Here is a 22,440-nt window from a genome sequence, read left to right as displayed (position 1 = left end):
TGATGCTAATTTTTTTTTTAACAATACTGATGCTAATTAAAGGTTAGCTTAACCAACTACTACTAGCTGGGTCAGTCAGATCGCCTGAGTGACGGCCGCACTACCCCGGAAAAGAAGGCGTCGATAATGCAGGAGCAAAGCGGTCTCTCGCCCGCCCGCCCAGTTGCGTCTATCTTTGCGCAAACAAAACCCCAACCGATGATGTGATGTGATCAGATCAGCCACTGGAAAGAAAGGAAGGAAGGAAGACGGTTGTTAACAAACTGGCCGAGTTGGTGCGCCAGTCCATCTGTCCTGGCTTCAGGTTCAGCTTTGCCATGTGACAATGCAAACGCGCGTACCGCACCCAACCTCGTACTACAGCCAGGTTTCTCAGGTCGAGCCGGTGAGCGGCTCGTCCAACCGGCACGCACGACCATGCATCGACAGGTGCTCTCCACCAGCGTTTCCCGTCTGCAAGTGTGCACCCCATCTTCTTCTTTTCTTTACCTGAGTGTGAACCGACGAGCTTTGACGGCTTACCCGCGATCAAGGAGCGCTCGTCCTGCTATGTCTACAGCTGAATTTCTGGTAGATCCTTCCACTGCTGGAAAAAGAGTACGCGTGGCACACCACTTTTTTGCTACCCGTAGCGTACGATATACGCGCACCACGCTGGCACGCCACTGGTAATAAATAGCCATGGAGACGCACGGTTTCGTGCGTCCCATGTATGCTTTTCAAATTTGAATTTTCGGATTTTTTTTGCAATTTTTTGGAACTTTTCAAATAACTTTTTTTTGCTATTTGTCTAATGATGTGGTGTTCTGCTCGATGAACCCTAGCTCGCTGAGGAGGCGGCTGAATAAGAGGCAGCGGCGGCCGGAGAGGAGGGCATGAGGGCTTGAACGTAGAGGCGAAGGGAGAGGAGAGAGGAGGTCAAAAATTATGTTTGTTATTTTACATAACATAACTATATCTTAAAGGATTTCAAATTTTAAAGTTCTTTTTTTCGAAAACTAGAAAGACTAACGGGGGAGGGGAGGGGGAGACCAACCCGTGGCAAGTTAGCCTTGGCGCACTAGCACCCCGTGCGGCGTGCGGCACATGTATGGAGACCCCAAATTTCAATATCTTACTTTGTTGTGGCGCACATGTATTTAGTGCGTCACGGATACCAATGATACTTGTGGCACACTATATTGGGGCGCGATACGGGTAAGTCTGCCCACCCTAGCCCTGTCGAAGGATAAGCGTGGCACACCATATTTTGGCGTGCCCCTCGGGTATATCTATATGCAAATGACGCACCACTTTTTGATGGGTTGCGGCTATATAACCGTGGCACACCATTATTCCATGCATCATGGGTGACCAAACCATCTAGAGCTCTTTTTCTAGTGGCGGTTTTATCTTTAGCACCGCGGGTCACCGATCCGCAAGAATTTTGTTGGAATTTCACTCGAACAACTCAAGAGGTGCAAGAAACGGCTTAACCGTGTCTTACGGATCAAAGAGACAAAATCAAGGATCGATACGAAACAGAGTTGCTACCTTGTACGATAGACTTGTAGGGCTGAAGCTTTGTAACATCAAAAACCGCTAAGTTGTTGGTTGGCTCCAACCTAGCTAGGTCATCAAGAAGACCATGGCTAGCTCTTCTTTGTGCATATTTGCAGGGAACCGATAGAAAATGCAAAGTAAATTGGGAGCCCGCCCAGCAAAATAAGGTGCACTCGGCATCTTAGACCTTAAAAAGTTTGCTACCGTCTTTAGAGTCCGTTGGCTTTGACTCGAATGAACCGATGATTCCAAAGCTTAGATTGGCCTTGGCAACCCTTTGCAACGAGAGTGATTGAAAAATGTTTTACATGGCGACTGTGGCCAACATTGGTGATGGAGAGAGAGCAAATTTTGTATTCTCCTCCTAGCTTCCTGAATGTAGGCCCAAAGATATCGCTCCAAAGATTTTCATCGTTGATAAAAGAAAGAAGATGCCGGTAATAAAAGCTTTGGAGGATATATTTTGGATCTCTTGTATTGATTTGGGCCAAGGTTTTGATGCTGAGCACGTACAACCAACTCGTCACTCTCCTCTCTAAGGGGATCGGTGATACAAATTTCTTGGAAATTCGCCAATGATGGATCCTACTGCGCCGCCTCGTCATCCAAGATAAAATTTGAGGGCACCATTCTAACTCCCAAGGTACCGGCCATTTGAAAAACTTGCATTCCTCTCAAATGCAAGTTTTTTCGTGGCTTATCTTGCAAAATAGATTTTGGACAGCGGACCATTTGGTTAAAGGGGTTGGCCAAATTGTGACAATTGTTCCCTTTGCAATCAAGTTAAAGAATTGGCAGCTCATCTACTCTTCAGATGTCGGTTTTTTCCTCCGCATATGGAATGGTGTCCTGCCCATGTGTGGGCAATATGATGTGGATCCTTGCTTTGGACAAATGAATAAAATGTCAACGATTGGTGGATGAAGATGGTCTTGGGGGCAAAGTAACTCTCGAAATGAGATGGCATCCTTACTTATGATTGTGTCTTGGGAAATTTAAAAAGAGAGAAACATGAGGGTCTTCCATAGCCATGGCTCGCGCACCAATCTTGTCATTGCAAAGATCAAAGATGAGGCTAGTATGTGGAGCATCGTCGAAATTCTTTATGCCTTGTTTACTTCTCTCGAATTATTCTTCTCAATAGGCATGAAAATAGGAGGGGATTTGGTGTTCACCCAATCATCTCACATGCTTTCAAATGTTCTTCCCCAAAATACACTAGTATGATCTAGATTTTTTAGTTTAGCCAAAAATGTGAAAATGGGAGGAGATGGAAGGGGATATCTCAGAATTATTTTGTTCAAACCCGTAGAAGTAAACGGAAGTGGGGATTTTTCGAGATTTAAAATAATTTCCTCCGATCCTCATATACACTAGAAGTAAATAGTACCTCCGTTTCAAGGAATACGGCACACGTGTATTCCAAGACAAATTTTGACCATACAAATTGAGCAACAAAATCTTGATTATATTATATGAAATTAGTATCGTTCAATTCGTATTGAAGAGAACTGTTTAATGATACTAATTTCATACAAACAATTTTAATCTGTTTGAAATAATTTTTAATCAAATAAAAAGCTTGTAAAACAAAGGCGGCTTATTCCTTGAAATGGAGGCAGTAAGGGCATCTCCAACGGGGCGACCCATCCCGCGCCTGCGCGTCCGGATGGGTCCAACCGGATAAAAACGCGGCCCAGCGCGCGGACCCTCCCTAAAACGGATGGCCGCGACGTCCGGGACGATCCAAACCCGGCCCAAATCTAGGATGAGTTTGGGTGGCCGCGGACGCCGAAGGCTGGTCGCTCGCGTCCTCCCCTTGTCCGCCCCTGGCCCGCCTGTCTGTCTCAAAAAACACAAACCCCTCGCACACATCTCCCGCCGCTCCGCCGTCAGCCAAGGACCGGCGATTGGGGAGCGGCGTCGACGTCGGCCACCGTCGTCGAGACGCCGACAAGCGGGGCGGAAGCATAGGTTGCGGCCCCGCGCTGCTTTCGCCGCGTCGTAGCAGAGTCGGAGGACGCCGTCGCCGTCGCTGTTGTCATCTCACCGTCGCGAGACCTCCCGCCGTTCGCAGGTGCGCCGTTGCCGCCGGAGGTGAGCTCTCGTGCACCGTGTTTCTAGACCGCAAGTCGGCCGAGACGGCCATTGTCTGCAGGTCCGTACGGACGCATTGGATGGCCTCCGCCTGCGAGGTGTTCGATGAAATGGGCGTACTAAAATTTGTCCCTTTTCATCTGTAGATCATGGTGGACAGCGACGATGACTAATTCTTCAAGAACTTCATCGACACGTCGTCAGACGAGGAGTCCGACGACGAATTTTTCACGGAGGCTGCGCTGATCATCCACGAGCACATTGTCTCGCAGATCTCCGTGCACCGGGGGTCCTTGCCGGGGCGCGCGGCCGCCTTGGACCGCAAAAGAGAACACGGCCACGACCAGCTCTTCACCGACTACTTCCAACACAAGGCATTGTTCACGCCGGCCATGTTTCGCCGTCGTTTTCGGATGTCCAAACCGTTGTTACGCCGGATAATGGATGGCGTCAAGCTCTACAATGACTACTTCTGCGCGAAAGTGGATGCAATTGGCAAAGTTGGCCTCTCTTGGTACCAGAAATGCACGGCAGCGATTAGGATGCTCGCATATGGCGTTGTCGGTGATTTCGTAGATGAGTACACGCGCATGAGTGAGTCTACCGACTTGGAAGCGATGTACAGGTTCTGCAGAGCAGTGATCGGTTCGTTCGGAGAACAGTACCTCCGGCAACCAAATGCAGAGGACACAGCTCGTCTGCTGTTAATCAACGCTTCCAGGGGGTTTCCTGGGATGCTTGGCAGCATAGACTGCATGCACTAGGAGTGGAAGAACTGCCCCTTTGGTTGGCAGGGAGCATACAACGGTCATTCTGAGGGGTGCACAGTCATTCTTGAAGCTGTTGCTTCACAGGATACATGGATTTGGCACTCATTCTTCGGAATGGCTGGCTCGCACAATGACATCAATGTGCTGCAGCGCTCTCCGGTGTTTGATAGGCTAGCGTACGGTCGGTCCCCGATGCGGATTTTGAGATCAATGGCCACCACTACCCCAAGGGGTACTACCTTGCCGATGGTATCTATCCACCTTGGGCTACACTCGTAAGACAATCCGAAAACCCAACTCGGAAGCGAGGAGGCAAGGTTTGCGAAAGAGCAAGAGGCAGCCCGGAAAGATGTCGAGCGGGCGTTTGGCATCCTCCAAGCTCGTTGGGCTATCGGCGGACACTCGCCGCAGCCCGGGATGTGCAAACTCTGTGGGAGGTGATGATCGCTTGTGTAATCATGCATAACATGATTGTTGAGGTAGAGCGGGATGATTCACTCTTTGATAATGACTGGGAGGGCCAGAGAGAGTTGGTTACTCCTCAAGGTGGTCCAGCATCATTCCGGGACATTCTTCATGCACACCATGAAATTCGAGATCTAGCTGTACACGGCTGATTTGATCGAGCACGTGTGGCAGCATGTAGGCAACAATGCTGCAAACAACAATGATGAAGGAAATCCCAAAGCCTAAAACATTTGTAACGTTTTTACATTTTATTTGAATAATACTTTATCATTGATTATGTGGACAATGTACTGTGTAATAAATTGAGCATTTGAACTATTTTCTATAATTTTTATAATTTATTTGACGTTTATAGTGAATTTACGAGCAAAAACATACCATACGGCGCCGTGACCCATTTCTGCAGCGTTGGGCTCACGGCGCGACCCAAACGGTAAGTCCTAGCCTTGTCCTAAGAATTTGTTCTTAAAACATTTTTTAATTAATGAAGGTGACAAATCTGTAGGTCGAACCCTTCAGCACGTTTGTAGCATTTTATTAGCCACACTTCTGTCGGTCGTGGCATTGCCGATCACTGAGCTGGATCTTCTGAATATGAAATGCGCTCCACGGAATTAAATGTGCTCATGCCTACGAGCTGCACACTGGACTGGAGTGGAGTGAGGAAGTAAATTAATTAATTGGAACTCCCAATGGAGGGAGGGCGTCTCGAGATCTTCAAGCAGCGCGTGCCTGCTAGCTGGACAGCTAGCTAGCTAGCTACTCCTACTCTACAGCAGCAAGTAATTCTGTCACTGACAGATTAATTTCGAGTCAAACCCAAGTAATCTTGTTTAACCGGCCACCACCCAGGCACCCACCTCGATTGATTGATTGGTTACCAGCAGCAAGCAAGCAAGAACCCGACAATTGGGGATTGAAATGAGAAGGTTGGAAATGCAGAAATGCGCAACGCAGGAGTGAAATTGGTCTGTGGCAAACATCTACGACAACGATTTCGAGCTGAACATGTCGTTCTGTTGTTCAGTTTTTGGCAAGAACGGGGCAGAGATCTATCTATGTCTGGATCCTTCCTATCTCCGGCAGCCGCAGGAGCTGCTGATTTCGCCGGAGAGGTCCGCCGGCTGCGGGCGGGCTGAGGGCGCGGTCGGTCAGAAGATGTCGAGGACGTCGACGATGGCGGCGTTGCAGAGCGGGCATCGTCCGCGTCCGGCGAGCAGCTCGCGGGCGCAGCCCCGGCAGAAGGTGTGGCCGCAGGGGATGAAGGCGGCGCCCTTGGCCCGCGCCATGCACACGCAGCAGCACCCGCCGCCCGCCGCGCCGGCGCCCCGGCCCGCTTGCTCCGGCAGGTCTGCGTCGTCCTCCGGCACAAAGGCGTCCTGCTCGGAAGCAGCAGCGGCCGGGTCCTGCTCGCTGGGCGCCGCGGCAACGGCGCTCCACTGCCTGTCGGTCTGCTCCAGCAGCGCCATGAGGGACACCCTCTCCCCCTCCTCCTCCCGATCCGGCGGCGGCGACGCCTCCGGAGGCGGCGTCGGCGCCGCGGCCACGGCCCTCGTCGGCGCGGGCGGGGAGGCGGGCTGCGGAGCCGGGAGGGACACGGCGCGGCGGACGAACGGGTCGCCGGCGCCGCCATAGGAGCCTGGAGCCGGGGCCGGCTGGTCGTCGCGGATGATGTCGAGCAGCGTCCGCGCGGCCGCGGCGGCCGCGACGGCCGAGGGCGGCGGCGAGGAGGAGGCCCGGCGGTCGGCCTGCATGGCGGAGGCGAGGGTGACGGCGCGGCGGCCGCCGTCCTCGTCCCGCAGCTTGAGGAGGTCGCGGAGGTTGCAGGAGCCGGCGGCCGAGGCAGGCGGTCCCACCGCGGCCAGCTGGTCCGCCAGCGTGACGCTCCGCCGCAGCACCCTCCCGTCCATCCCACTAGCCGCCGACTGTGTCCGGAAGAGGAGGAGGAGGGGAAAAGGACAGAGTGAAAGGAAGCGCCTATTCGATCTTTGTTTGCTGTAATCAGCAGCGGCAGCTAGCTTAGCTAGGTCGCGCGCCCGGCGGCCCTGCCCTTAATAGACGGCGTGGCGCGCGTGGAGGGAGCGGGGTGGGGTGGCTGGATCTGGCTCTGCTCTGCTCGGAAGGCGTGGTGGCCGGGGAATTGACGGGCGATTTGGGGGGGTTTTGCGGTGCTTTTCTGCGTGCTTCGTCCCCGGCCCCGGGTGTGGAAGGTAGCAGAGTCGAAGGAAGCAGTGGAGTGGTGGTGGGAGTAATAAAGGCGGAGCGAGGGGAGAGTGGACTGGACGTATGGTATGATGGGGTCGGGTGCAGTGCTGCTTGCTGTGCAGCAGGGGAAGGGGAAGGGAGGCGTGGGATCTGGCAATGCCAGCCGGGATTTTTCCATATTTTTTCCCTAAAATTTCCTCCATTTTGCACTAATCTCGCTAAAAATGACTCAACTTTCAAATCCGAAGGTCAACTCTTACAAATTTCTTTCTGAAATATTTGATAAAATGCTAGTTTTTTAAACAATGGAAAGACCCCTGAGGGTTTTGTCGGTACTGTCGTTAAAGGTGGAGGATGGAGGAATGGGGACTGGTACCGGGGGTGGCGGAAACGGTGGCATGCCTGCTGCTGTGCGGCAGCGGGACTTTACGGGCCCAATTCAGGCTCGGCCGGGCGCAGGGCCTGGCGTGTCCTTGCTACTTCAACCGGTTGGCTCACGCCGTCGGTGGTGGAGGTCGTTCCCTACCGCGTGCTAGTGCGCGGTTGCCCCTAGCCGACACAACATGGCTCAAGGTGAGACGACGACGGTGATTGCAAGACCGTGGTGGCGTATGCTGGTGGGTCACAAGATTGCTAGAGCGCTACGGATCGTCCGGGAATGTGGTTTTTTTTTGGATGCCGAGAGAAATCCATGTCGTCTCGACACAGACACGATGGCGCCTATGGGTGTCGATGTCCTTCCTTAAGGGCGTCGGGGGTACATCTTCCCCCACATTCCGTAGCATACCAGGGGAAACCCTAGGACAAATCCAGGGAGCTGCATCATCTTCGTCGCTTTACTTCTTGTAGATGGTGCTTGGTACGCGCTTCAAAAATTGCTAGGAGTGTGGTGGAAATCATCCGAAGGCGCGGCGGTTGAGAGTCATCTTCGTTTTTGGCAGGCCATCGGTGTCGGCTTATTTTATCTTTTTATTCTTTTCTTGTTTCTTTTTGGGTGTGATGTGTTGTTTGCCACAACACTAGTCTCCGTCTTGTATCGGTCAGTTGCTATATATTAATATAGCAGGGCGAAAACTTTATCGAGGAGTGTTGGGACATATTACGGAAGAACACCTGAAAGAAAAGAGGCTTACAAAGAAGTCCTTCACTTTTACTTCACACACACCCTAGAAAAAAGATGATAGCACTGCCAACTCCATTGACCCGAAGTCAACGCCGGCTATCGTCAAGTTCATAGGGGACGAGATCACTTGGGATGCAGAGGACGGGAATAGCCCTTGTGACTCCGTTGAACGGCCTCAAAGCTTGGAGGTTGAATGAGGGATGCATCATCCGCATCCGTTGAAGCCGCCCTTCGGCTATTGAATGTTGTGATCGTCCTGACTTTGAACCTCCCCCCCGCACGCATGCCCCAACACCGCAAGCACACGCCGCCGCTTTGCTCCTCTTCTCCGCTACCATGGCGACTATGAGGATCTTGAATACCAACATGCACAACCGAGCCCAGCTGCGCTGAAAATTTAATTGATTTTTTTACCCTAATCTGGCTAAAAATGACTCAACATTCAAATGGGAAGGTCAACTCTTACAAAAAAAAAATTGAACTGTTTGATAAAAGGCTAATTTTCTTTTTAGAAAAATGGAAATACCCCAAGGTTTAGTCGGTACTTTCGTTAAAGGTGGTGGATAGAGGAGGGGGGACCGGTGCCACGGGTGGCTGAAAGGATCGTATGCCGCACCTAGAGTGGGGGGTGAATAGGTGCTAACCAATTTTTAGTTCTTTTTCAATTTAGGCTTGACACAAAGGTAAATTCTCTAGATATGCAACTAAGTGAATTTACCTATATGACAAGTATATCAACTAAGCAAGGTATAGCAACGCAATATAAGATAGAGTGGGATAGAGGTAACCGAGAGTGGAGCACGCGATGACACGGAGATGATTCCCGTAGTTCCCTTCCTTTGCAAGAAGGTACGTCTACGTTTGGAGGAGTGTGGTTGCTACGCAAGCCAAACCAACAGACCACGAAGGCTTCACTCGGATCTCCCGTGAGCAACGCCACGAAGGCCTAGCCCACTTCCACTAAGGGATTTCCTCGAGGCGGAAACCGGGCCTTTACAAAGTTCTTGGGGCACACATCCACAACCAAATTGGAGGCTCCCAAATCTGTAACAACACAACAAATCAACAAGCATACATCAACAACAACAACTAGGGATCCAAAGAGGAACACTAGCAAGGGGGCCCTCAAGCATAAGAGGGGGAAATGAAGAACGCTTCGGTGAGGATGTAGATCGGGGTCTTCTCCTTCGATTCTCCAAAGCACAAGTGATTTGGTTGGTTGAGGGAGGAGATCTGGCGATTTTGGTGTTCTTGGTGGCTCGGCAATGGAGGATGAAGTTCTTAGGGTTTGAGCAACCTTCCAAGGTAAGTGAAGGGGGGTATATATACCCCACCTACTTTTCTCGCCCGTTGGAGAAGAAACGCCGGCGCTGCCGGCCTTGAGACGCCGAGCGGTGCCGGCCACTTTTCCGAAACGAGCAGACCGACAGATAGGCCGGCAGTGCCGGGCCAAAGATGCCGGCAGTGTCGGGGTGTACACACCGGCAGTGCCGGGCCCGGAGTTGCCGGCGGTGCCGGCCACGGCCAGAGACAGCCTTCTTCCTTCTTTTCTTTTCTTCCTTTTTGAGTGGGTCGAGATTTTCCCGTGGTATCTTTTCCATAACTGTAAACCACTTAGCACACGGTTAAAATGTCACCGGTGTTGTTAACAAACACACAAAACTCGGAGATCATGAAATGTTCTTTCAATCTCCCCCTTTTTGGTGTTTGATGACAATACCGGGATTTTGCAAAGAATAGAGCAAGAATATCTATATGTTTGGCAGCAGAGAGAAACTCCCCCTAGATGTGTGCATGCGAGAAATTTAGTGCAAGAATATATATATGCACACATTAGGTATAGAGCAACTTCAACTACCAAGATAGAAAGCACAATGCTCATAAGACATAAAGCATAAAATGTATGGGAAAAGATAAAAGATGACAAGTTAAGATCATACCTTTTCATATTGACATCCTTAACATTTCAAGACAATAGCCTCAATATCATGAACAAGAATCCCATAATCACATCAAGTATCAATTTGAGATAGATCCATAGACAATATGAGATATAAGATGATCGGGAAATACTTTTGTACACCCACGCATGGGTGTGGGTGTTTCCATCACCGTCCATTTATTCCTTGAGATTCGTGCCCACCATGGTAGATGGAAAGATTCCTTTCTCTCTCCTCTTTTTATCCGAATCTCAAAGCACAATGGACGGTGCCGGAAACACCCACACCCATGCGTGGGTGTACAAAATCCACTCTCTAAGATGATCATACCAATCCATGACAATACTCTCAACCATATAGACTACCGAAACCATAGCAATAGTTCACCACACATAGGACACATAAAACACAAGATAAGGTTCAACATAATATAGAAGATAAAAGGAGGACACAAGCTTTAACGGAATGATAAAAAGCAAATGCTTGTGCCCTCAAACCTCCCTAGCAAATCCCGTGCAAGTCCTACTAGACCTTCTTCTCCCCCTTTGGCATCAAGACACCAAAAAGGAGAAAAGAAGCGATACTACAACGTCCCATGAGAGCTCACTCACTCTCCGTCTCTTCATCGTCCTCCGTCTCTTCATCTTCTTCAGACTCGGCGGGCTCAACATCATCATTAGGAGGGTGCCGACGGCGAGAGGGACCGGGAAGACCAAGCTGTTCAAACTCAGTCACATTGCCATGCTTGGAGAGCCATTCTTCTTCAGGAGTGATGACCTCCTCAGATCCACTTTCAACAGGAATATCCAACTTGCGCATGATGAGCTTTGTGTTCCTCCCCGTCCATTTTCCGCTCCCTATGAGCCCGATACTCGACGCCTCGTTGATGTCGGACTTGAGGCGAACATCTTGGCCAACTTGGCCTCTATGCGAGCAAACCAGCCATTGTCGGCAGGAGGTGCCAACTCAAAATCGGAGTCTTCTTCTTCGACGAGAATCCTCATCATTGGGAAGACGAGGAGGATTGTCGTGAGTCTTGACCTTGAGATCCTTAGCCTTGTGAGGTAGAAGGTTAACCTCATCAGTGAGCTTGCCATATCCAGCATTGTCCCAACGAGAGCATATGAAGAACATGAAGTAGGGAGCAAACACAGGGGCCATGCGAGCCATTATGCAAGCCCAAAACTCATTCCACAGAAAATCCATCACATCAAGCTGCATACCAGTGTCACGGTGCTGGTGAGAAAGGAGCAACAAGTTCCCAAGGTACCCATAGATCTGATCAACGCAGCCAACCTTGGGATTAAGGACCTCTCGGTAAATGCGGAGAAGAATGTCATACACCGGGCGGAGGAATTTCTGAGAACCATATACCACTTCTCCTTCAAGATAAAGATCAGCAAGGAGAGCCTTCTCAACGGGCTTGGGAGTGTTGTGGGCTCTAAAGTATCCATCTTCATTGCCGGTGAGCACCGGATAACCAAGACAAGCCGCAAATTGGTCCCAAGTGCCATGCAACATGCGACCTTCTGTCATCCAAGTCATAGTCTTGGCATCATCATTGTCAACATAAACTGTGGCAAAGAATTGCCCAATCACCTCCACACAGTAAGGATGCTGAAACTTCATCAGAGGAAAAAGGCCAAACTGCTCACAAATATCTCGAGCTTCAGCAAAGTAGTTGGCGTGTTTATCCATGTGAGCAAAGTTGATGTGATGCATAGGAGCAACTTTATAAGTGGCATTTGCATAGAGATCATCAAAAGTCTTCTCTTGATACTTAGTCCAGAACAGAGCAGAGCAATTGGTGCCCTTGGGAGAGGTGTAGGCGTTGGACTGACGCAGCCGAGCATACTCATTATCTGGCCACTTCCCAATGGGCATGCCTCTCAACCTCCGGAGAAGGTTAGCACAAGGTTCAGCTGGAGCGGAATTCCTCTCCCGACGAGATGACTTCTTCATAGATGGAATTTCGGCTTCAAAGTCACTAGGTATCGCCCGTTTGCCCGAGCTAGAGCGATGAGAACCACCTGCACCTGTGAGAGCAAAGGATAGGAATAGCATATGATAAGGTACACTAAAACAAGGCAATCTTGATAAACAAGGCATGATGAATGATATGTTTAAGATACAACAAGAAAAAGGCTAAAGAAGATCTGGGCACAGCTTCACCGGCAGTGCCGGGGAGGTACGGGCGGCAGTGCCGGCCCGACCGGCAGTGCCGGTGAGACAGGCGGCGGTAGCCGGCCCACCGGCGCGTGCCGGTGGTGAGGGCGGCAGTGCCTGGTCAACGGGGAAAACGCCAGATCTGCTCTAGACTCAAACATTGTTCCTCAAACTTTCACACAACCATGCACAAGGTTATCCACCTCTATGGCAAAACTTACGGCAAGAATCGTCCACCCATCTTTCTTCTAGAGAGGTCAACCCAATCTAGAGAGGGAGAGAGAGGAGGGAGACTAACCGGAGGAAGAAGCCATGGAGGGGAGGGGAGGGGAGCCCTGCCCGGATCAACCGACCAGAGGAGGAAGGAGAGCCCGGGACGGCGGCTGGAGGAGCAGGGGCGACGGCGGCGGCGGCTGGGGTCGAGTGGGAGGAGAGGACTCACGCTGGGGAAGAGAAGAGCAGTTGCCCTAACTCCCCCGCGGGCCCTCAACTTAACCCACGCCCGCAGCGGCAGTGCCGCCGAGCCGAGGCCGGCAGTGGCCGGCGCGGCCGGCAGTGCCCGGTGTGAAAGCGCCGGCAGTGCCGCCAACACTGCCCACAGCTCAAAAGTCCTCAAAAAAAATTGCGGAGTTTTAGAGTATGGAGATAGATATGGTTTATTTAGGAAAGGTGAGGCTTAGGATAGATACGCCAAACTGTGAGATGGTACATGATCACTCATTTTTGCAAATAAATCAAATGAAGGCCAAAAATGAGTGATTTCCCATAAACAAGGAGATGTCAAAAAGATCCAATGAAAATCAAAACAACTCCAACTCTTCACGAAGAAGAGTGTGGTAGCCTAGGCCACCATATATGAGTGTTATGGTATGGCACCGCGAAGATATATCTAGGGTCCAAACCAATACTCATCATTTAAGCTCACATATCAACATATGATATAACGAGAATGAAATCATTAATGTTGGCATTATGGGGGGAGGGATAGCTCAATAATTTAAACCGCACTCCCCTATTTCCATGCCCACATCTAAACCAAATAAAGTTTTGAGACGTAAGTGTGTTTGCAAGATGGTCAAGCTATACTCCTTGAATCAATGATATTTAGCTCATTCCTCAAATAAGAGAACCTTGCTTCATCAAGAGGCTTCGTGAATATATCGGCAAGTTGATCTTTGGTAGGAACATAGATAAGCTCAATATCACCCCGGCAACATGATCCCTAATGAAATGATTCCGGATCTCAATATGCTTCGTTCTTGAATGTTGCACCGGATTATAGGCAATCTTGATGGCACTTTCATTGTCACATAATAGAGGCACTTTGTCACAAATGACACCGTATTCCTTTAAAGTTTGCCTCATCCATAACAATTGAGTGCATCCACTTGCGGCGGCAACATATTCGGCTTCGGCGGTGGAGAGAGATATACAATTTTGCTTCTTAGAAGACCAACACACCAAGGACCTACCAAGGAATTGGCAAGCCCCGGAAGTTGATTTCCTATCATCCTTGTCACCCGCCCAATCCGCATCGGTATAACCATTGAGAATAAAACTTGAGCCTTTGGGGTACCAAATACCATATCTTGGGGTATCAACCAAATATCGAAAGATTCTTTTGAGAGCCATCATGTGGCTCTCTTTAGGAGAAGCTTGATACCTTGCACACACACCAACACTCAACACTATGTCCGGTCTAGATGCACAAAGATAAAGCAAGGATCCAATCATGGAGCGATATACCTTTTGATCCACCTCTTTACCATTGGGATCTAGTGCAAGATGACATTTGGTAACCATAGGAGTGGCCGCACCCTTCATCTCGGTCATCTTGAACCTCTTGAGCATGTCTTGGAGATATTTTGCTTGGTTGATGAAGGTTCCTTCCCTCAATTGCTTGATCTCAAAACCAAGGAAGAACTTCATCTCTCCCATCATAGACATCTCAAACCTATCGGTCATAAGCTTTGAGAATTCATCATTGAAAGCTTTGTTAGTAGATCCAAATATAATATCATCAACATATAATTGGCAAACGAAAAGCTCCCCATTGACCCTCTTAGTAAAAAGAGTGGGGTCGATTAGCCCAACATCAAACCCACGGTCTACCAACAATTCCTTAAGGTGCTCGTACCAAGCTCTAGGAGCTTGTTTGAGACCATAAAGTGCTTTATCAAGCTTGTAGACATGGTTAGGAAAGTTGAGATCCTCGAACCCCGGGGTTGCTTAACATAAACCTCTTCATGCAAAGGACCATTAAGAAAAGCACTTTTCACATCCATTTGTTGTAACTTAAAGTTATGATGCGAAGCATAAGCAAGAAGGATACGGATGGACTCAAGGCGAGCCACGGGAGCATAGGTTTCTCCAAAGTCAATACCCTCAACTTGAGAGAACCCTTGAGCCACCAATCTTGCCTTGTTCCTCACAACATTTCCAAACTCATCTTGCTTGTTCTTGAAAATCCATTTAGTGCCTATAACATTGCGGCACTCCCTAGGCTTCTTTACTAGAGTCCACACTTTGTTGCGCTTGAAGTTGTTGAGTTCTTCATGCATAGCTTCCAACCAATCCGAATCTTCAAGGGCTTCAAATACTTTCTTGGGTTCCACTAAGGAGATATAAGCATGATGATGGCTAAAGTTCGCCAATTGCCTTCTTGTGGAAACCTTTGCCCTTACATCACCAAGAACCTTGTCATGAGTGTGTCCACGTAGCTCGAGGTTCCTATCTCTTCTTGCTAGACGACGGGCCTCGATCTCCTCCTTGGTCTTTCTAGGCCTTGGAGGTGTCACTTGATCAACTTGATCATTTGGGTCCCCGTCTTGACCTTGAACTTGAGCTTCCTCAATTGCTTGGGGTTGCTCAATCTCATGTGCTTGATCTTGAACAATGTTCGGAGAAGGGCAAGAGTTGATTGGATCCTCATTGGAGCCATTATGAGTGATTGGTTGATCTTGACCTTGATCTTGTCCTTGATCTTGCACATAAGAGGGAGAGTCTTGTTCTTGTTCTTGGGTTGGTGCATCATTTGCTTCACTAGGTAAGGTTTGTTGATGTTGAGAAGATGAGGGCTCCACCGTGGTAGAGCATAGTTCTTCCCGAGACGCCACACCGTGTCCCTCAATGGGGCGGAAAAATCCCACACCCATTCTTACTATGGCATCTTGAGGTATTTCATCACCTGCACAAACATCAACTTGCCCCACTTGGGAGCCATCATTTTCTTCGAACTTCACACTACAAGATTCAATGATAATCCCGGAGGATACATCAAAGATTCTATAAGTGTGAGATTCGGCACCGTAACCAACAAATATACCCTCCAAAGCTTTAGGAGCGAATTTAGATAAACGAACTCCTTTGATTTTGTAGAAACACTTACACCCGAACACCTTGAAGTATGAGATATTAGGCTTGTTCCCGGTGAGTATTTCATATGGAGTCTTGTTCAAGCCCTTGCGGAGATAGAGCCGGTTGGAGGAGTGACAAGCCGTGGAGATGGCTTCGGCCCAAAAGTTATAGCGGGATTTATACTCCGCCATCATAGACCTTGCCATATCCATAAGAGTCCGGTTCTTCCTCTCCGCAACACCATTTTGTTGAGGGGTGTAAGCAGCGGAATATTGATGACGAATCCCCTCATCACTAAGAAAATCATTGAGTGTGTAGTTCTTGAACTCGGAGCCGTTGTCACTTCTTATTGCCATAATGAGGAGGTTGTGTTGGCGTTGCACCTCGGTAGCAAAGTCAATTAAAATTTGTTGAGTCTCATCTTTCGTCTTGAGAAAGTAGACCCAAGTGTATCTTGAGTAGTCATCGACAATCACCAAGCAATGTTTCTTTGCACCAAGACTTGCATGAGTAACGGGACCAAAGAGATCCACATGAAGGAGCTCCAAGATCCTCTTGGAAGAGATAATGGTCTTGCTTGGATGCGGAGAGTCATGCATTTTGCCTTCAACACAAGCCCTACAAACACGATCTTTGGCAAAAGACACATTTTCCATTAGTCCCACAATATGGTTCCCCTTGTGAAGACTTTGCAAAGTTCTCATGTTGACATGGGCTAGGCGGCGATGCCACAACCAACCCACGTCCGCCTTTCCGAATAGGCACATCGCACTTGACGTGGTGGTCCCCGAAAAGTCCACCACATACAAGTTGTGTTTGCGATACCCAACGAATGCGACTTTTAGAGTCTTGCTCCACAAGAGGACCACAATATCATTATCAATAAAGACGGCGAAACCCATCTTGCCAAGGGCGGAAACGGAAAGCAAATTGTAACCAAGGGTTTTGACAAGCATGACATCCACAAGAGTAATGTTGTGTGCAACCACAACCTTGCCAAAACCCAATACCTCGGATGTAGAATTATCGCCAAAGGAGACGGTGATATCATTAATGTTAGGCCTCAACTCCTTGACGAGGTTCTTGCCGCCGGTCATATGACTTGTACATCCACTATCAAGTACCCATTTTGAACCTTCCGGCGGCATAGTCCTACATGAGATCAATTCTTGGATTTAGGTACCCATTTCGCAATGGGTCCTCTTTTGTTAGCAACAAGGGTCTTTGGGACCCAAATAGACCAAGCAATATAACCATCATATGGGCCAACATATTTAGCATAAACATCACCATAATAATCTTTAAATAAAACATAGTGAGGGTTAGCAATTCCCGCATCATCATCATTCATGGTGTTGCCCTTGGAGGCTTCACCATTAGTGACTTCTTTCTTCTTTTCTTGTGCGGGCTTGGCCTTTTGCTTGTTTGCCTTTTTTGCCTTGGCTTTAAAACCAAGGCCCTCCTTCCCATTGTTTGATCTTTGCTTACTCAAAAGATCATCCAAAGAAAGGTTACTTTGGGGAGAGGAGGCCTTAGCAAGTTCATCCTTCAACCTAGCATTTTCCTCAACAATATTTGCATGATCACATAGAGGAGTAGAGGAACTAGGCACATCATATGTAGCAAGCCTAATTTGAAGTTGCTCAAACGACTTGGAGAGGAGAGTGTATTCACTCTTCAAAGCTTTGTGAGCTTTGTCTAGTTCATCTAGATCCTTCACAAGTTTCTCATGATCAACCCCAAATTGGGCCTTTTCCTTTGTAAACACTTTATTCTTAGCCCTAGCAAGATCTCTAGCTTTAGTGAGCTTGTTAATTTTATCTTGAGGCTCTTCAATATTTTCTAACCTCTCTTCAAGAGAAGCTATGGTTTCTTGACATTCCTCAAGAGCATTTTTAAGAGCATGGATTTCGAGAGAGTCTTCTCTCTCTATTTGACCCTTTTTCTCAAGCATAGCACTTTGTTGAGCTAAACGAATCATGAGGTTTGAAACATGCTTTTTAGTGTTACCTTGTAGGTTGAGAATGAAATCATCAAAATCTAGCATTTCTTGTTTCACTTTTAGACTAGCATCATCAACCCCTAGTTCACTAGATATGTTAGGAATAGAGGGGTTGGGAGATGATACCTCAGAGGATTTAGCCATGAGGCAACTTTCTTCCTCCACAAGGATGACCTCATTGGGGGATTCACTTGGTGATGAAGAGTTAGTGGAGAGGGAGGCAAGAGCGACCAATTCCATTGGAGGATGCATCTTCTTCATCATCAACATCATCATCTCCGGAGGTATACTCTTCTTGAGTTGATAGCACAATGGATGTGTCCAAGGAGGACCTTGCCATGAAGCAATGTGCATTCTTGATAGGAGGGTTCTCATTGGGAGATTCAAAGAGAGATGAAGAGGGTATGTTGGTGGTGACGATGGCGGCCAATTCCTTTGAGCTTTCTTCATCTTCATCACCACTAGAGCTTTCAACTTCATCGGATGAATATTCTTCCCTTGTTACTAGCACAACTCTTGAGGGCCTCTTGCCCTTCTTGGTCTTGTTGTTGTAGAACTTCTTGTTGGGGGCTTTTGAATACTTGCCCTTGGTGTCCTTGCTCTTGTCCTTGGGAATGAGCCTTCCATTATGAAGCTCTCTATTTTCATAGGGGCATTCGGCAATGAAGTGGCGCTTGTCATCACAATTGTAGCAAGATCTTGTCTTTGGACCAAAGCTAGTGAAATCACTTTTGTTGTTCCTCTTGATGTTGTCTTCCTTGGCCTTGGAGGGGTCAACCCAAAAGGATTTTGCATGGAAGGCCATGTGATCATGGTAGTGGCATTGCAAATCTTCCGGATAGGACATACTCCACGATGCCCTATAAGATTCTTGAGGAATCACTTCTTCACCGGAGTTGACCACCAAGGCAAGATTGGAACCTTTTGCCATTCCAAGAGCACGATTGCGAGAGTCATGAGAGGTTTCTTCAAGCACCTTGAGAGCTTGCATCTCGTGCACGACTTGTTGAGAGGTGAGAGAGGAATAGCATTCCCTTCCCACAAGAGTCTTGACATCAATGGGAGCAAATGGCATCATGCATTCAATGTACTTCTCCTTGATCCAAGTGTCATTGATGTGGGTGGCACCAATAAGCCGGAAGGCATCGGCAACCGTGACAAGTCTTCCATACATGAGTTCATGATCTTCATCCGGTAACCTCATGAATCCTTCGGCTTTATTCTTAAGAGCATTATACTTGTTCCTCCTTGTGCTCTCACTTCCAATGCAACTAGCGGCCAATCCGTCCCAAGCTTCCTTGGCGGTGGTGTAGTTCCGACACGATGCAATTCCGGAGTCCCCACACTAGTTTGAATCATGTGAAGGGCGGTGTTGTTGAGTTGACTATCAATTGCTTCTCTTCTAGTCAACTTGTCGGGGTTGTATGGCTTGAAGCCCTCCAAGATGATCCTCCATAGTTCATTGGAAGCACTACAAACATGAGAGCGGAACTCAAATTGCCAAGTATCGAAATTATCAACGGAAAACTTAGGTGGGTCTCCCCGAATGTTTAAATGGGGATGGGGAATCGGTATATCGGGAGATAGGAAAGGTGGAGCTACTCGATTGTAGCTTTCACCTCCACTAGTTCCCCTAGGAGATGCACTTGTGGATTTGATAGTGTTTAAGTTGTCACCATCCACGGGTTTGGTAGATGAGGGTAAGTCCGAAGCCTCTCCATCATCTAACGCACCCGTGTCTTTTACCTCTACACTAGGAGCCTTGGGAAGGGCCGGAGCCAAAAGCTCGGCAATCATCTTTTTCATGATTTCCATTTGGGCTTCCATGGAGGACTTCAATGAATTGAAGTCTTCCACGGAGACCGTCTGGGCGGCCCCTACCGAGGGCACCTCGTCCGGCATACTCTTAGGCGGTTAAGCCCGAAATAAGAGCCGAGGCTCTGATACCAATTGAAAGGATCGTATGCCGCACCTAGAGGGGGGGGGTGAATAGGTGCTAACCAATTTTTAGTTCTTTTTCAATTTAGGCTTGACACAAAGGTAAATTCTCTAGATATGCAACTAAGTGAATTTACCTATATGACAAGTATATCAACTAAGCAAGGTATGGCAACGCAATATAAGATAGAGTGGGATAGAGGTAACCGAGAGTGGAGCACGCGATGACACGGAGATGATTCCCGTAGTTCCCTTCCTTTGCAAGAAGGTACGTCTACGTTTGGAGGAGTGTGGTTGCTACGCAAGCCAAACCAACAGCCACGAAGGCTTCACTCGGATCTCCCGTGAGCAACGCCACGAAGGCCTAGCCCACTTCCACTAAGGGATTTCCTCGAGGCGGAAACCGGGCCTTTACAAAGTTCTTGGGGCACACATCCACAACCAAATTGGAGGCTCCCAAATCTGTAACAACACAACAAATCAACAAGCATACATCAACAACAACAACTAGGGATCCAAAGAGGAACACTAGCAAGGGGGCCCTCAAGCATAAGAGGGGGAAATGAAGAACGCTTCGGTGAGGATGTAGATCGGGGTCTTCTCCTTCGATTCTCCAAAGCACAAGTGATTTGGTTGGTTGAGGGAGGAGATCTGGCGATTTTGGTGTTCTTGGTGGCTCAACAATGGAGGATGAAGTTCTTAGGGTTTGAGCAACCTTCCAAGGTAAGTGAAGGGGGTATATATACCCCACCTACTTTTCTCGCCCGTTGGAGAAGAAACGCCGACAGCTGCCGGCCTTGAGACGCCGGCAGTGCCGCCACCCCAGCAGTGCCGGCCTTGAGACGCCGGCAATGCCGGCCACTTTTCCGAAACAAGCAGACCGACGGATAGGCCGGCAAGTGCCGGGCCAAAGATGCCGGCAGTGCCGGGTGTACACACCGGCAGATGCCGGCCCGGAGCTTGCCGGCAGTGTCGGCCACGGCCAGGAGACGGCTTCTTCCTTCTTTTCTTTTCTTCCTTTTTGAGTGGGTCGAGATTTTCCGTGGTATCTTTTCCCTAACTGTAAACCACTTAGCACACGGTTAAATTGTCACCGGTGTTGTTAACAAACACACAAAACTCAGAGATCATGAAATGTTCTTTCAGTGGCGAAAACGATAGCGTGTTTGCAACAACGCGGCGGCGGGACTTCACGGGCCCAATTCACGCTCAGTCGGGCCGGAGGGCCTGGCGTGTCCTTGCTACTTCACCCGGTCGGCTCACGCCGTCGGTGGTGGAGGTCGTTCCCTATCGTGTGCTATTGCGCGGTTGCCCCTAGTCGACGTTCCTTCTTCTCGGTCTCACCGGCCTCCCAACATGGGTCACGGTGAGACGACGACGGTGATTGCAAGACCGTGGTGGCGTCTGTTGGTCGGTCGCAAGATTGGATAGTCCAGGAGTGTGGTTTTTTGGGTGCCGGGAGAAGTCCATGCCATCTCGACACCAACGTGATGGCGCATGTGGGTGTCGACGTCCTTCCCGAAGGGCGTCGGGGATAACTCTTCCACACCTTCCGTACCGTACCGGGGAAAACATTACGAACAATCCGGGCAGCTGCAGCGTCTTCGTCGCTTTTAATTGTTGGAGGTGCCGCTTGGTACACGCTTCAGAGTGCTACAGACGTGGTGGAAACCCTGCGAAGGCGTAGAGGTCGAGAGTCATCTTCATTTTCTTCGAACCACCGATATCAGCTTTATTTTTATCTTTATCTTTTCTTGTTTATTTTGGGCGTGATGTGTTGTTTGCCCCAACATTGGTCTCGGTCTTGTATCGATCAGTTGCTATATATTAATATAGTGGGGTGAAATCCCTTATCGAGGAGTGTCGGGACATATTACGGAACAACGCCCGAAAGAAAAGGAGGCTTACAAAGCAGCCCTTCACTTTTACTTCACACATACCCTAGAAAAAAGATGAAAAATCAATCAGGTCTAGCACTGCCATCTCCATTGACCCGAAGCCAACGCCGGTTATCCTCAGCATTACCGGGGACGAGACCACTTGGGATGCAGAGGACGGGAATCGCCCTCGTGACTCCGTTGAAGGGCCTCCAAGCTTGGAAGTTGAACAAGGGGTGCATCATCCGTATCCGTTGGAGCCGCCCTTCGTCTATTGAATGTTGCGATCGTCCTGACTTTCCACCTCCCCCGTACATCCCAATGCCGGAGCACACGCCGCTGCTTCGCTCCTCTTCCCTGCCACCATGGCGACTGTGAGGATCTTGGATACCAACATGCACAACCGCGCCCAGCTGCTCCGAAAGTTCTTATGAACCTCAAACTTATTGTTGACGGAGAGACGGACGGTGCAGTCCCTCTCCATCTCTGTTTCTAGCCTTAGGAGCACCGGGAAGAGAGAGCCACCGCCAAAGGTCGCCAGACTCGGGCCCCAAGCGCTAGCGAAGCACTCCAAACTACTAGCATAACACAAACACTTAGCACTATACCAAACCCTAGACTATTGGTTGTACGAGGAGGGGACCCTCGCCCTTCTCGACGTTCTCCATTGCCGAAGAGGAGAGGAGAGGAGAGGGGAAGGGCCCACCCTAGATCTAGAGGAACCGAGAGGAGGAGGTGAAGGGGAGCGAGAGTGGTGGGGAAGAGAACTAGTTGATGTCCAAATGAAGGGCTAGTTGGTGACACCTGGACACCACATCATCATTGGCTTGTTGGGCTTGGTCATCAGATTTGCAGTTAAGCAGGTTAATCTCATATTTGGGAATAAGTTAGACATTTTATGGTTTGTGAAGAAATAATAGGTAAAGTGAGTTATTTATGTAACTATGACAACAAT

The 22,440-nt window shown here is 49.0% G+C and overlaps 1 protein-coding gene across 1 annotated transcript; it reads right to left on the bottom strand.

Moving 5' to 3' along the window:
* Nucleotides 1-6,028: 6,028 nt before the first annotated feature.
* LOC124678175 (putative E3 ubiquitin-protein ligase XBAT35) lies at nucleotides 6,029-6,787 on the bottom strand. The gene has a single exon (XM_047214092.1). The coding sequence runs from the start codon at nucleotides 6,785-6,787 to the stop codon at nucleotides 6,029-6,031; it is 759 nt and encodes a 252-aa protein (XP_047070048.1).
* Between the last annotated feature and the right edge of the window lie 15,653 nt (nucleotides 6,788-22,440).

The sequence above is a fragment of the Lolium rigidum genome, chromosome 1 (genome assembly GCF_022539505.1).
Source record: "Lolium rigidum isolate FL_2022 chromosome 1, APGP_CSIRO_Lrig_0.1, whole genome shotgun sequence".
Classification (NCBI taxonomy): Eukaryota; Viridiplantae; Streptophyta; class Magnoliopsida; order Poales; family Poaceae; genus Lolium; species Lolium rigidum.
The sequence above is the reverse complement of the archived record's forward strand: the minus strand, read 5'-3'. Positions and strand labels throughout refer to the sequence as shown.